Raw genomic sequence first — 11320 nt, 5'->3', positions numbered from 1 at the left:
GGGGAGAGCTGGTGAGAGGCCCGCTGGGGTGGAAGGGTGCGTCCCACCCCCACATTCCGGGGGCTGAGGGCCACGCACAGATCATCTTGGTCAGGAGAGCCTTCTCAGCGAGGTCTGGGGCCTGGCTCCCTGTGGGGTCTCTAGGGCCTCACCCCAGACTGCTGCTGAGAGCCGACTGTGCATCTGTCCTCGACGCCTCAGTGAGAGCCGTTGGCTCCCTCGGCCCCAGGCAACCCCCCAGGTCAGGGAGCCCCGGCTCAGTGGCAGTGTTCTAGGGAAGGCAGTTTCTACCGATGAGGTGGGACACTGGTCCTTGGCTACTCTTTTTCCGTCAGAATTCCCCGTTCATAGCATCCTGCTTTAACCATAGAGAAGGGAAGAAGGGAGAGGTGGCTGAGGGAGGGAGCGAAGGAAAACCCGGAATTGGAAAGATATGAAGAGGAGAAAGTCAGTACACTATCGTGGACAATATTGCCTGACAAAGCAATGGTATTTTGGCTACAGGCAAAGTGGAATCGTATTTTAAAAGGTGCCTTATTTCTCCTCTGCTTCTTGTGTGCTTCCGTGGAGTCTCCTGGGTACCATCTTTATGTGGGACATTGGGGGTCCAGACATCATTCACACTGTTTCAAGGACTCCGGGTGGGAGGGTTAACCTGCGCCATTCCCCATGTGATTGGAAGTTGTGTGGCAGTGTATACAGATAACGAAATGCAAGTGTGGTCTTCTCATTTTGGAGTAGCATGTAGCTTTGTCTACCTGTGTGAGGTCCCTCCATCTTGTCCACTCAGCCTTCTGTCCCCAACGTCCTCACCGAGAATGCTGCTGCCAGGTTCTCAAAATTCATATCCCCGGTCTTCAGAAAGCTTGGGGAGAACCACAGTCACCTCTGAAAGGTATATGCTACCATGTTTCTCTTTCTCCGCTGTCCAGATCTTGTTTGGTCATGGTCGCACTAAGTACCTTGTTCCAAATAATGATGCGACACACAGCAAAGATCCCCTGGAGACCTTAGTTGTGGCCCAGCCTTGTCACTTGTTCTCTTTTTATTTGTTTAGCTCAGGTTGGCACCTAAAGGACACACACAGCTCAAGGAAATCTGAGGTTTTGCTCCTTGCTAGCATCATAAAATTGTCGGGTAGAATGAGGAGTCTCCTTTTTCCCAGTTAAGACCCAAGACCAGGTCTTTCTGTACAGGCTGCCTTGACTTGAGCCACAGTTCTCTTCAGATTGAGACAGTGAAGGAGTTCTTAATGAAAACCAGGGTCAACAAAGGTACTAAAATCTGCACTTATTCTCTTTGTTCCGAGCCACATTCCATGATGCTACCGTATTTCCACAACAGCTCTTGGCAGGATCCCAGTGGCAGTGGGTGTCTCACCTTTTCCCTTTCTTCACCCGCACCCCTTCCCACTTCATCACTTGAGCTTCATGCCCTCGCTCCACCTTTGTGTCCATGTCTTTTTGGTGCGAAAAGCTTTTTTATGGCACATAGTTTTTCATTATCTTTGACACTATTATCAGAGCTGAACAGGGTGGGAATAATGGCACCCCCATCCATGAGATGATTCAGCTTTGCTTCTAGTCAAAATACCGTTGGTGCATCAGGCAGCCTTGGCCCAGGTAGTTGAGCGATTTGGTTCTCTTCCATATGGTTCCATCTTTGGGTGTCCCTTTGCTCCCTCCCTCTGCCTTTCTCTGTGATTTCAGGACCTCCTTTTGTTCAGGTGGCGCCACCGAGGTCTGGTGTGAATGAAAGATGTTTGTCTTTAAGCCATTTTTTAGTTATAGGGAAGCCAGCTTGTGAACCTGCTCGAACAGCCCCCACATTTAAGAGCAATCCTATAAAAGGACCTTCTCTTGCTAAAGAAATAAAAATCTCATTTTCCAAAGCACAGTCAACCTCTCATGAAAATGTTCCTTGGAGAATCCAGAGTCAAAGCTAGCCTCTGCCTCTAGCTTTGAGACGGGTGAGTGTCTCTCCTTCTCCCTCGTTTTCGTGTTCTGTTTTGCCTACACGTACCCTTCATTCGCCAGGGAGCCTGCTCGGAGCTGAGGAGAGCGCAGCCAGGGGCAGGAGCCGGTCTGCTTTGTCACCTCAATAGCCTGATTGTTTATTTTTTAATCAAAGCATCCTTTCCACCACAAAAGCACACATCCTTCTTCGCTTCTTAGTGTCCATAGCTCTTGGTTTTGTGGGATGTACGGTGGTGAGCAGCCTGCCTCTCCCCTACAGCACAAAGCCTGCTCCCTCCTTTCTTTCAGCCTGAGTCTCTGCCAGTCTCCTCCCTCCGCTCCGGCTCTCCCAGCGTCGGGTGCCGATGGCCCCGTGCAGAAGGACGGGGTGCGTGGAAGACCGTGGGCTTCTGTGGAAGGGCGGTGACGGGCGGCAGGCTCACCCACGGAACCGGATGCGTTGGGTGGAACTGTGATGCTGCTGTCTCCTGTGTCCAGAGACGGCGGTTAAATGTGTCAGACTCGGAAGGAACGTGTGGGGAATAAAAGAGGTTTTGAGACGGCTTCCTCTCAGGGCTAAGCTTCGCGTGCATCTCTGCGTCTCGCAGCTCTTCTTTTAAAAGCCGATCTGTTTTTGTACCTGGTTACCAAGATCGTCCTTGGTAGCGCCCACCACGTCGGTGTGGGAGGCGTGCTCAGTTTTCCGGAGTCGGCTTTCTGCTTTGCTCCGTGGCGGTGCTGGGTCCCACCGTGGCCCGTGTGCAGGCATTTCTGTGGGCCACGAAGTGTGCAGACTTGCAGAGTCCCTGGCTTTCCACGCAGAAGGGCGAGAGCAGAGTGGGACATCCGCAGTTAGGTGGAGACGTGGGGCCAGGTGGTCACCCGGGGTGACGTTCTGGTGAGCCCTAGAGCAGTTATTTTCCCTTTTACGTGATAATAATGGCTGCACTCTGAGTTTGTCTTGTTCTTGGCCCCCCGCCCAGGCAGGCAATATTACCCAATTTGTGAATGCAGTTACTCACCCCTTTTTATTTTTAAAAGTTAGGAACATGGGCGAAGAGGAGAAGTTTGAAAGAGGCCTGGCATTAGCTGAGCCGTCCTCATACATGCTGTTAGCCAGAAAGGTTTCTGTCACCGTGATCTCTTGGAGACTTACCTTAGAGCTTAAAAATTCCCTGTGAAATGGTGTTTGTAACTAAACGTAACTCAGTGTGACTCACACTAAAAATAAGCCTTTGGCGGGGCGCCTGGGTGGCTCAGTGGGTTAAAGCCTCTGCCTTCAGCTCAGGTCATGGTCTCGGGGTCCTGGGATCGAGCCCCGCGTTGGGATCTCTGCTCTGCGGGGAGCCTGCTTCGCCCTCTCTCTCTGCCTGCCTCTCTGCCTGCTTGTGATCTGTCAAGTAAATAAATAAAATCTTTAAAAAAAAATAAGCCTTTGGCTTTGGGTGGCATATATTTGAGGTATGCCTGGGTATGTGTAACTACTGCTGTCCTAAGAGTCGCTACGTGTGGAGAGGCAGAAAACAAAACAAAACAGAAAACCTTAAGAAATGGGCAGAAAGAATTTGAATCCAGATGTATCCCTGTAGACGCAGGCCCAGGGAGGCTCAGTTAACCAAGAGCCTGTCTTATCTCTACTGACAAGATGTTCCATTTCCTGAGGAAGCAAACAGCTGAATTCGCGGCAGATAATTCTCGGCTCCGCAGAAAAGCACCAGGTAGCTGTTTCCACATTACTCTAAACTGACCTTCGTGAATATGGGCCCAGCTGGACTTCGTTTTTAATCTTGGTTGGTAGGAGGACAGAAAACCCAAGAAGCAGAAAATAATCAGTGCACTTTTCTGCTGGCTGGAAACAGTTTGTTGAAGGAAGAGGAAGTTTTTTCTTTTAATTCTCGTTATCTCCAACACGTCTATCACGAGCACTATTTAAATATTTAGGGCAGGAAGTGGAAAGGGGTGCGGTTCTCGGTTCTCTGGAAACACTCCTGTTCACATGTTAAATGACTTTTTTGTTTGTTCCTTGGCTTCTGCAGCTGGTAAGCGGGTGACTCCCCTGTAGGTGTGAGGCCCTGAACTGTGGACTAGAGGTGCGGGTGTGTGAAACGTCAGGGTCAGTCTGTCTCTCGAATGGTCTCTGTGTGTGTGGTGTGAAGAAATAAGGAAGCTGGTCAGGGTCTCGTGACGTTCACTTGGTGCTGGCTCTCCAGTGCGGGGGCGCATGTTGACTGGGCTTTTTATTTCTTTCATTTTTATCTGTTCCCTCGGTCCTATGATTATGGTTCAAAAAATGCAAGGATACTCCCTCTCTACATGGTACTAGTATTGGTTCCCACGCGGGTGGTTGAATGGGCAGGAGGGGAATGTTTATAAAACAGATCGGGGTACTTTCTCTTTTCTAATTTAATTAAAAACTATCATACAGTGAAATGGAGTTTTGTTTTGGTGTATCATTCTAGGTGTGGATTCTGATGACAGCTCATAGAACGTTTCCTTCCCCCCAACACTGCCCTGTGCTCCCCCTTTGTACCGACAGCCTACTTTGAGCCCCTGGCAACCTCTGGAACCCTCTACGTGCAGTTACGTGTACTCCCTGGAAACTCGCCTACTCCTTGGTAGGCGAGCCCGTGCAGCTCCCATCTCACAGATGGAAAGACTGAGGCTTAGGAAGAGTACAGTAAGATACTTGGTGCTGGGATTGGGTCCTAGTTCTCTGACCTTCAGTTTTCATTTTCTTTCCAGCGGGCGACCCCAGAATGAGGCCCTGGGGGTGGCTCCTTAGGACGTAGGTCCCCCAGAAGGGATCTGCACTCTTAGACCTTGTCTCTGGAATTCCCAAGAACAGGGGTGTCTGCCTCTTATTATGACAGGGACAGAAGGGATTTTCACTTGTCTGATTGCCTTTCCTAAGGAGCTTCCGAACCACTAGGCTTGAAGGGCCTGTTTGGGAGAGAAATGGAAAATGCCCTTTGGTCTGGGGGGGCGGGGAGTGTTGGTTTTCTGCCCTGGTTTTTGCACGTCTGAGTCAATCATCTGGTTAGCCTCGCTGAGTGAATCTTCATGTTTGGAAATGGATAACGTGTTTTTGGACACTTTGAGCCTTTCCTCATGGCAGGAATGCAAGTGACACTGTAGGGTTCACGGCTTACTGTGCCCCTAACCACGGTCCAGAATGCCCGGTGCTTCCCCCCAGCCTCTTCGAATGCGGTGCTGCAGACCTCGAGGACTAGCTCTCGTGGCAGCCGTGCCAGGAACACTGCTCCAGAGTAAGGGAGGACGAAGGAGGGTCATTCTCCTAAGAAGATTTTAAGAGGAGATCCCATCTAGAGTTGACGTTTAGAACCGCAATCGAGCAAAGGGACGGCTCGTTCACTCTCTCATTGTTTTCCGAGGCATCTGGTAGAGGAGAGAATGAAACGTTCCCTCCCATGACAGGGGCACTCTGTGTTGCTGTGTGTTCTGAAGGTCCATTTTGGGCTCTGATGCAATGTTCTACATACAGTACAAAAGATATTTGGGAATGGGTTGTTTGGTGGAAGGAATTTTCAGGAGAAAAGCTGACCTGGCTTCCAAACGGAAAAGGACTTTAATTAATGAATTAATTAATTTAAAGGTTTTATTTATTTATTTGAGAGAGAGACAAAGAGAGCATGAACAAGCAGAGGGACACAGGGAGAGGGAGAATCAGATGCCCTGCTGAGCGGAGAGCCTGACCTTGGGCTCCATCCTGGACCCTAAGATCATGACTTGACCCTAAGGCAGACCCTTAACCGACTGAGCCCCCAGGCATCCCAGGAAAAGGACTTTATATTAATGGTGCAAGTCAGTTCTGATTCCAGCAGTGAAATATGGTCAACTTGTAAATGGACAGAGCAGCCAATAACACGGGCCATGGGAGGCGGATGCTTTTTCCATTTGGGCCTGTGGCTTTCATCCAGTTTAAAGCAGTCATTAACCTGTGGTAGGGCTCGAAGCCAACCAGGTGATTTGCACATCGTCTGAAATCGCTGGTGTTTTAATGGCAGCAGGCGAGGCAAACCTGCGAGAGCTCATTTCTCAGTGGGGGGCTGGGAATGGGAAATGGGGTGAGGAAGCAGCTTGGGCCACCACCTATCTGCCCGCCTTCGCACCTCAAGGCATGTTCTGTCCTGCAAAGGCACATCTGCTTTTACCAAAATATCACTCAGGACTTCTTGAATCTCTTTCTCTGCCTTTGCCCGAAACGAGGTCTCGGTTCCAGTCACTCGTCTTCCATCCCATGTCAGTGTTCTGTGAGCAGCACACAGGCGTGATTGTAAGCCCACATGGGGAATGGTGGCATCTGTCCCAAGGGATGGGTGTTTGTCCTTGTGACCGTCTTCCCAGGTTCTCAGCCTGCTTCACCAGCGTGTTCTGGTCCTTGATTCCATGAAATAATAAACATGAAAAGAAACAAATACTCCAAGTGATTTCTGAAAACATGGTGGGGAATGGGTAGGTATGGGTCCAGAACACAAGTTAAATGACAAAATGCAGTGTTTGCGTGTCGCACGTCAACACACTGAGACATCGCCTATCTTCCCCATCTGGTAATCTTCACAGTTCGCACTTACGTTAGAAGTCAAGGGGGAAAAATCAAAGGAAGTGAAAGGACTTCACTTGTAATTTCTCTGAATTCATACCATGAGCAAAGTACCAAATTCTTCTTGTTTTTGAGAGGATTATATGAGGTGGTGGAGAGTCCTTGGTACCAGCCGTCCTAGATGTTACTGTTCCTGGAAACTCCATTTTATTCCGGTTAATGTTGGAGTTTGGTGGCCAGACAGGGTGGGACCTTGTTGTTGTCGAAAATACTAGTTCCTTGGTGAGTCCAGGTCTCAGCTGACTGACTACTGAGGTTTTTAAAGCATCACCAGTACGTTTCATCTTTTGAAAAAGATTTATTTATTTATTTTAGAGAGAGAGAGTGTGTGTGCATGTGCACATGGGGCGAGGGGCGGGGAGAGGCAGAGGGAGAAGGAGAAAATCTGGAGCAGCCCCCCTGCCCCGGCCTCGGGGCTCGATCTCACACCACCTGCGTAGAAGTCGAGAGTGGGACGCTTAACCGACTGAGCCCCCGGGTGTCCCACTGTTGCATTTTAAATAGTAAGGTCACTTACGTTTTTTGATAAACATATTTAAAAATATAGTTACAGGACGGAAACCGAATTACGCCGTAGCGAGAATGACCGAGGTGTTGAGCACCGTCTGGAGTTTATTTCACATCAGCCCTTCAAAGACTTTAAAGCCCTTGAATAAGAGAAATTGGGCTTAAGTAACAGTTATATACATTTCTTACATTTTTGAGTGGAAAGTTTAAGAAAAATACATACTCTTTGCAGGTACACTAAACATTTTCTATAAAATATTATATAATGTTTGATGAATGCAAAAATCAGAACCCTTTTTAGTACATTTGGCGAGTCTAGGTCGCATTGTTCTTAGGTGTCTGCCGTCCTCTCTTGTCACTGAGGCATGACAGCTGTCCGATGCTGGAGTCCAGAGGACGGACAGACTCTTGTAAGAGCAGCGAGGGTCCCACAGAATGAGGGCTGCACTGAGAGTCCCACAGAGCCCTGCCCGTCTGCCTTCCACAGCCTAATGCGGGGACCGTACACCACAGTGAGGGCATGACACAGGCAGCCTCCCTGCACCCTGAGGCCTCTATTCGAGCAGAGTGAGGGCTGAGCGAGTCTCCAACCCCTGAGTCCTCCACGTTGTGTGCCGCTGCCCCGAGGACTTGGGGTGTGAGGACACGCATGTGTGGTGCCACCATGCTCTTTCAGCAAAGACTGCAGTGGCCACGACGAGCGTCGGGGTGGGGGGTGGTGACTGCCTCCAGGAGACCTGGCTCTGTGAGCATCTCTCTCGGAGGACACTGGGCTCAGACTTTCTGATCTGGGGCTCAGGGTGTGTGGGCCTCACAGACCAAGTCCCCCTCTGGAGGGGGGGCCCTGAGCTCTAGACCCTGCCTTGTTGGTGTCCAGCAGTCACCACAGTTTGTCCCTTTCTGCTTGTCTGTGGGCCCCTCGTGCGCTCTGGTCATGCGCTCTGTGGCCTGGGTCTGAGCTGCAGCTGGCGGGGGCTTCTTGTGGGCCCGGCGTCCATCCGGCCTGTGGGCATGGCAGGGAGAGACGGGCAGCCTGGCGGTTCGGGTGCGTCAGGTCGTGTGCTAGGTTCCTTAGGGAGGGGCAGTGGCTCTGTGCCTGGGCCCCGTCGTGTTGTCTGCCTCGCGGTGTCCTCTCTCTCCCCAGCAGCTGTCCGTCAGAGAAGACGGGACAGGCTCTCTCTTTGCTCTTCCGGAGGCTGTGGGGCTCCCTGGGTTCTGCAGGTGCCCGGACTGTTCGTGGGGTGGTGGGAGGGGAGGTGGGAGGGCAAATTTAAAGTCAAGCACTAGGGAGCTGAGCCCCGTGCGCCTCCCACCTCGGCCCGACCCTGTGTCTGTCGTGATGGTCGGCTTCTACGCCCGTGTGTCAGGGACGGTGCCCTTGTGTCTGGTCCCTGGTGGTGAACTACCGTCGTGTGTGGCCGCGTCCACAGCACCCGACTCCCCTGAGAAAACCTCGCGGAGATGCCCGTGGGGCGAGGTGGGCAGAGGTGCTGGTGGGTGCCGTGTGGGGTGGTGGGCGGGGGCGGGGCGTCCCCACGTGAAGCCCTTGCGCCGTGGTGGGGGCGCGCGTGGGGCTTGCCCGGCAAGGAGCCCCCCCGTTCTGAGCCCCCGTGACTGTCAGTATCTCTTTCTGTTCCTGCGGCCTGGAATGCGCCTGCACAAAGGCCCCGTGGCCGCGCCCAGCTGGGACAGAGACTCCGACGTCAGAAGCAAGCCTGGGCCGACGTGGGTTCTTGCGGAGCCAGGGCTGGGCGAAGGGCCTCTTCCGGCCGGAGCCTGGCCGCGTGCTCGGGCACCGTGGCGCTGTGCCCAGGCGGTGCCCCGCCTGCCGGTCGCTCCACGCGGGCCCGGAGCCGGTTTCCTTGGGAGCGGCCGCACCAGGCCGTGGGGCTCCCGTTCGCTTTCGTTTCGTCTGCGGCGAGACGCGAGTGCTGCGAGAGGCCGCGTTAGGTGCGGGCGCTCCAGACCCAGAGAGAACGCACAGGAATTTTTAATTGCTGGGAGCCTAAGCATTTTGACGGTTGAATAAAGAAACCTTTTCATTTTTTTTTTAAGATTTATTTATTTATTTTAGAGAGAGACCGCGGGCGCATGAGCGGGAGGAGCAGTGGGAGAGGAAGAGCCTCAGCTGATTTGCCTGAGTGTGGGGCCCGCCTCGTTCTCATGAGCCCGAGATCACGACCTCAGCCCTGACCGAGTCAGGCCCTCCCCCGACTGTGCCGCCCAGGCACGCCAAGAAACCTTTTTATTCATTTACTTAAAAAAAATTTTTTTTTAAGATTTTGTTTATTTGATAGAGATCACAAGCAGGCAGAGAGGCAGGCAGATAGAGAGGGGGAAGCTGAGCAGAGAGCCCGATGCAGGACTCGATCCCAGGACCCTGAGACCATGACCAGAGCGAAAAGCAGAGGCTTAACCCTCGGAGCCACCCAGGTGCCCCCCCCATGACAATTTCTGATAATCGCTTCTTCCTCACATACAGTGAGCCTTGGTTTTAATTTACTGTTGTCCCAGAGGATGGGCGCGTCCGTGCGGGTCAGGTAGCCTGACATGGTGGAAACTGCGGTGCTGGTTGCTGAAACCATCTTGTGGGACTCACACAAGGAAAGCCAGTGTCCAGGAGGGCCAAGGCAACGTCAGAACAGTCTGGGGATGAGGAATGATTAGAGAAAAGCTTTGGGGCGCCTGGGTGGCTCAGTGGGTTACGCCTCTGACTTCGGCTCGGGTCATGGTCTCAGGGTCCTGGGATCAAGCCCTGCGTCGGCCTCCCTGCTCCGTGGGGAGCCTGCTTCCTCCTTTCTCCCTGCCTGCTTCTCTGCCTGCTTGTGATCTGTCAAATAAATAAATAAATAAATCTTAAAAAAAAAAAAAGAAAAAAAAGAAAAGCATGAGCAGTTCCTGAGGGACAGGAAGACCGAATGTTGGCGGCGAAACGAGATTTTGCTTGGTCTTGTGTATTTTGTCTCTTGGGGAGTAAGATGTAGTTCTGAGAGAGCATCTTGATTTGATGCTATTCTGAGAAGATAAAAATGTGCAATCAAGCTGAAAATTTGGATATTTATATAGATATGCCTGTTCTTATTTTTCAAAGGTTTCGAGGGATTGAAATATAGATGTTAAACCCACTTTAGGACCATATCAGTTCATTAATGAAGAAGCCTATTAGTGATGCTAAAGAGTTGATATTTTTGGTCTAAATGCTGTTGAGGAATATATAGCATTTGTTTAATGATTAAATGTTTTTCATAGGAATTCTGGAAAAAACCCGATATCCAGGGTAAATTTAAAGTCAAGCACTATGGAAAAAAGAATGTTCCAGACTGTTAGAGGTGGTCTTACATAAAATAACGCGTCTCACGAAGATTGTAATTAAATGGGTACTAACTCAAATCAAAACCTGGTTTTGAAAGGTTCTACCGGGTCTGGATTTATTGTTATTGTGTTCCGAATGTAGTATTTCCTCCAGAATATCGAAAGATGCCGCTTTGCTGTGTGGGATACACGAGCAGTGGAGGGAAGAACGCAGTCTCGCAGGAAAGACAGACGGTTGTTGGAACCTGCGGCCTGGAGAAGCAGGGGGTCGGGCCCTTCCTGGAACCCAGTGGCTCCCGCTGTGGTCTCCATGGTCTTCTGGTTCACCCAGAGGGGGTGGGAGGTATGCTCCTGGGCCCTCCAGCGCGGACCCAGGGAAGCTGCTGAGACGCCCACAGCCCACAGAGCTGATGGCAGCCACGCCATGCCCGAAGACCGGATGTGGACGCAGACGGGATGCGGCTTCTGGCCCCGCGCTCCTGTGTGGCCCAGCGAGAGCTTGGCTAAAATGTGGCAGGACGAACCGTAGAACACATCTTGCCTCCTCCAAGCCCTTCTCCAGCTCAGGCAGTGACCACCAAGAAGATCTGACCCCGTCGCTCTACTGTTGGAAACCTCCCCAGACGCCACGGAGGAGGCCCACGTCCTCCACTTCACACCTGTCCCCCAGGCACAAGCTCTCCTCGCCGCCTCTCCCCAGGGGGGCCGCAGGGATGCCCTCCAACCCGGTCTGTGTGTGTCCACCACACGCTTATTTACAAGTTATGCATGTGCTTTGTTGAACTTATGCTTGTTATAAGTCAAGTTAAAAAACAAATTTAAAAGAATGAGGGATTAATAATCATTGAAGTAATTATTGACTAGTCATTAAGATGTAGTTGCAGGTACGAAAACTCCTCCGTAGGGGTGTCTGGGCAGCTTAGTC

General features: G+C 51.5%; 1 protein-coding gene across 1 annotated transcript in view; it reads left to right on the top strand.

The window, feature by feature from the left end:
* Positions 1 to 3936: 3936 nt before the first annotated feature.
* Positions 3937 to 11320, top strand: part of PTPRN2 (protein tyrosine phosphatase receptor type N2) — a 730665-nt gene continuing 723281 nt past the window's right edge. The window contains 1 exon segment of the mRNA XM_047695171.1: positions 3937 to 3994. Coding sequence (XP_047551127.1) covers positions 3952 to 3994 — 43 coding nt within the window. The 5' untranslated portion in view covers positions 3937 to 3951.

The sequence above is a fragment of the Lutra lutra genome, chromosome 11 (genome assembly GCF_902655055.1).
Source record: "Lutra lutra chromosome 11, mLutLut1.2, whole genome shotgun sequence".
NCBI lineage: Eukaryota > Metazoa > Chordata > Mammalia > Carnivora > Mustelidae > Lutra > Lutra lutra.
This window is presented reverse-complemented; position numbering and strand designations above follow the sequence as displayed.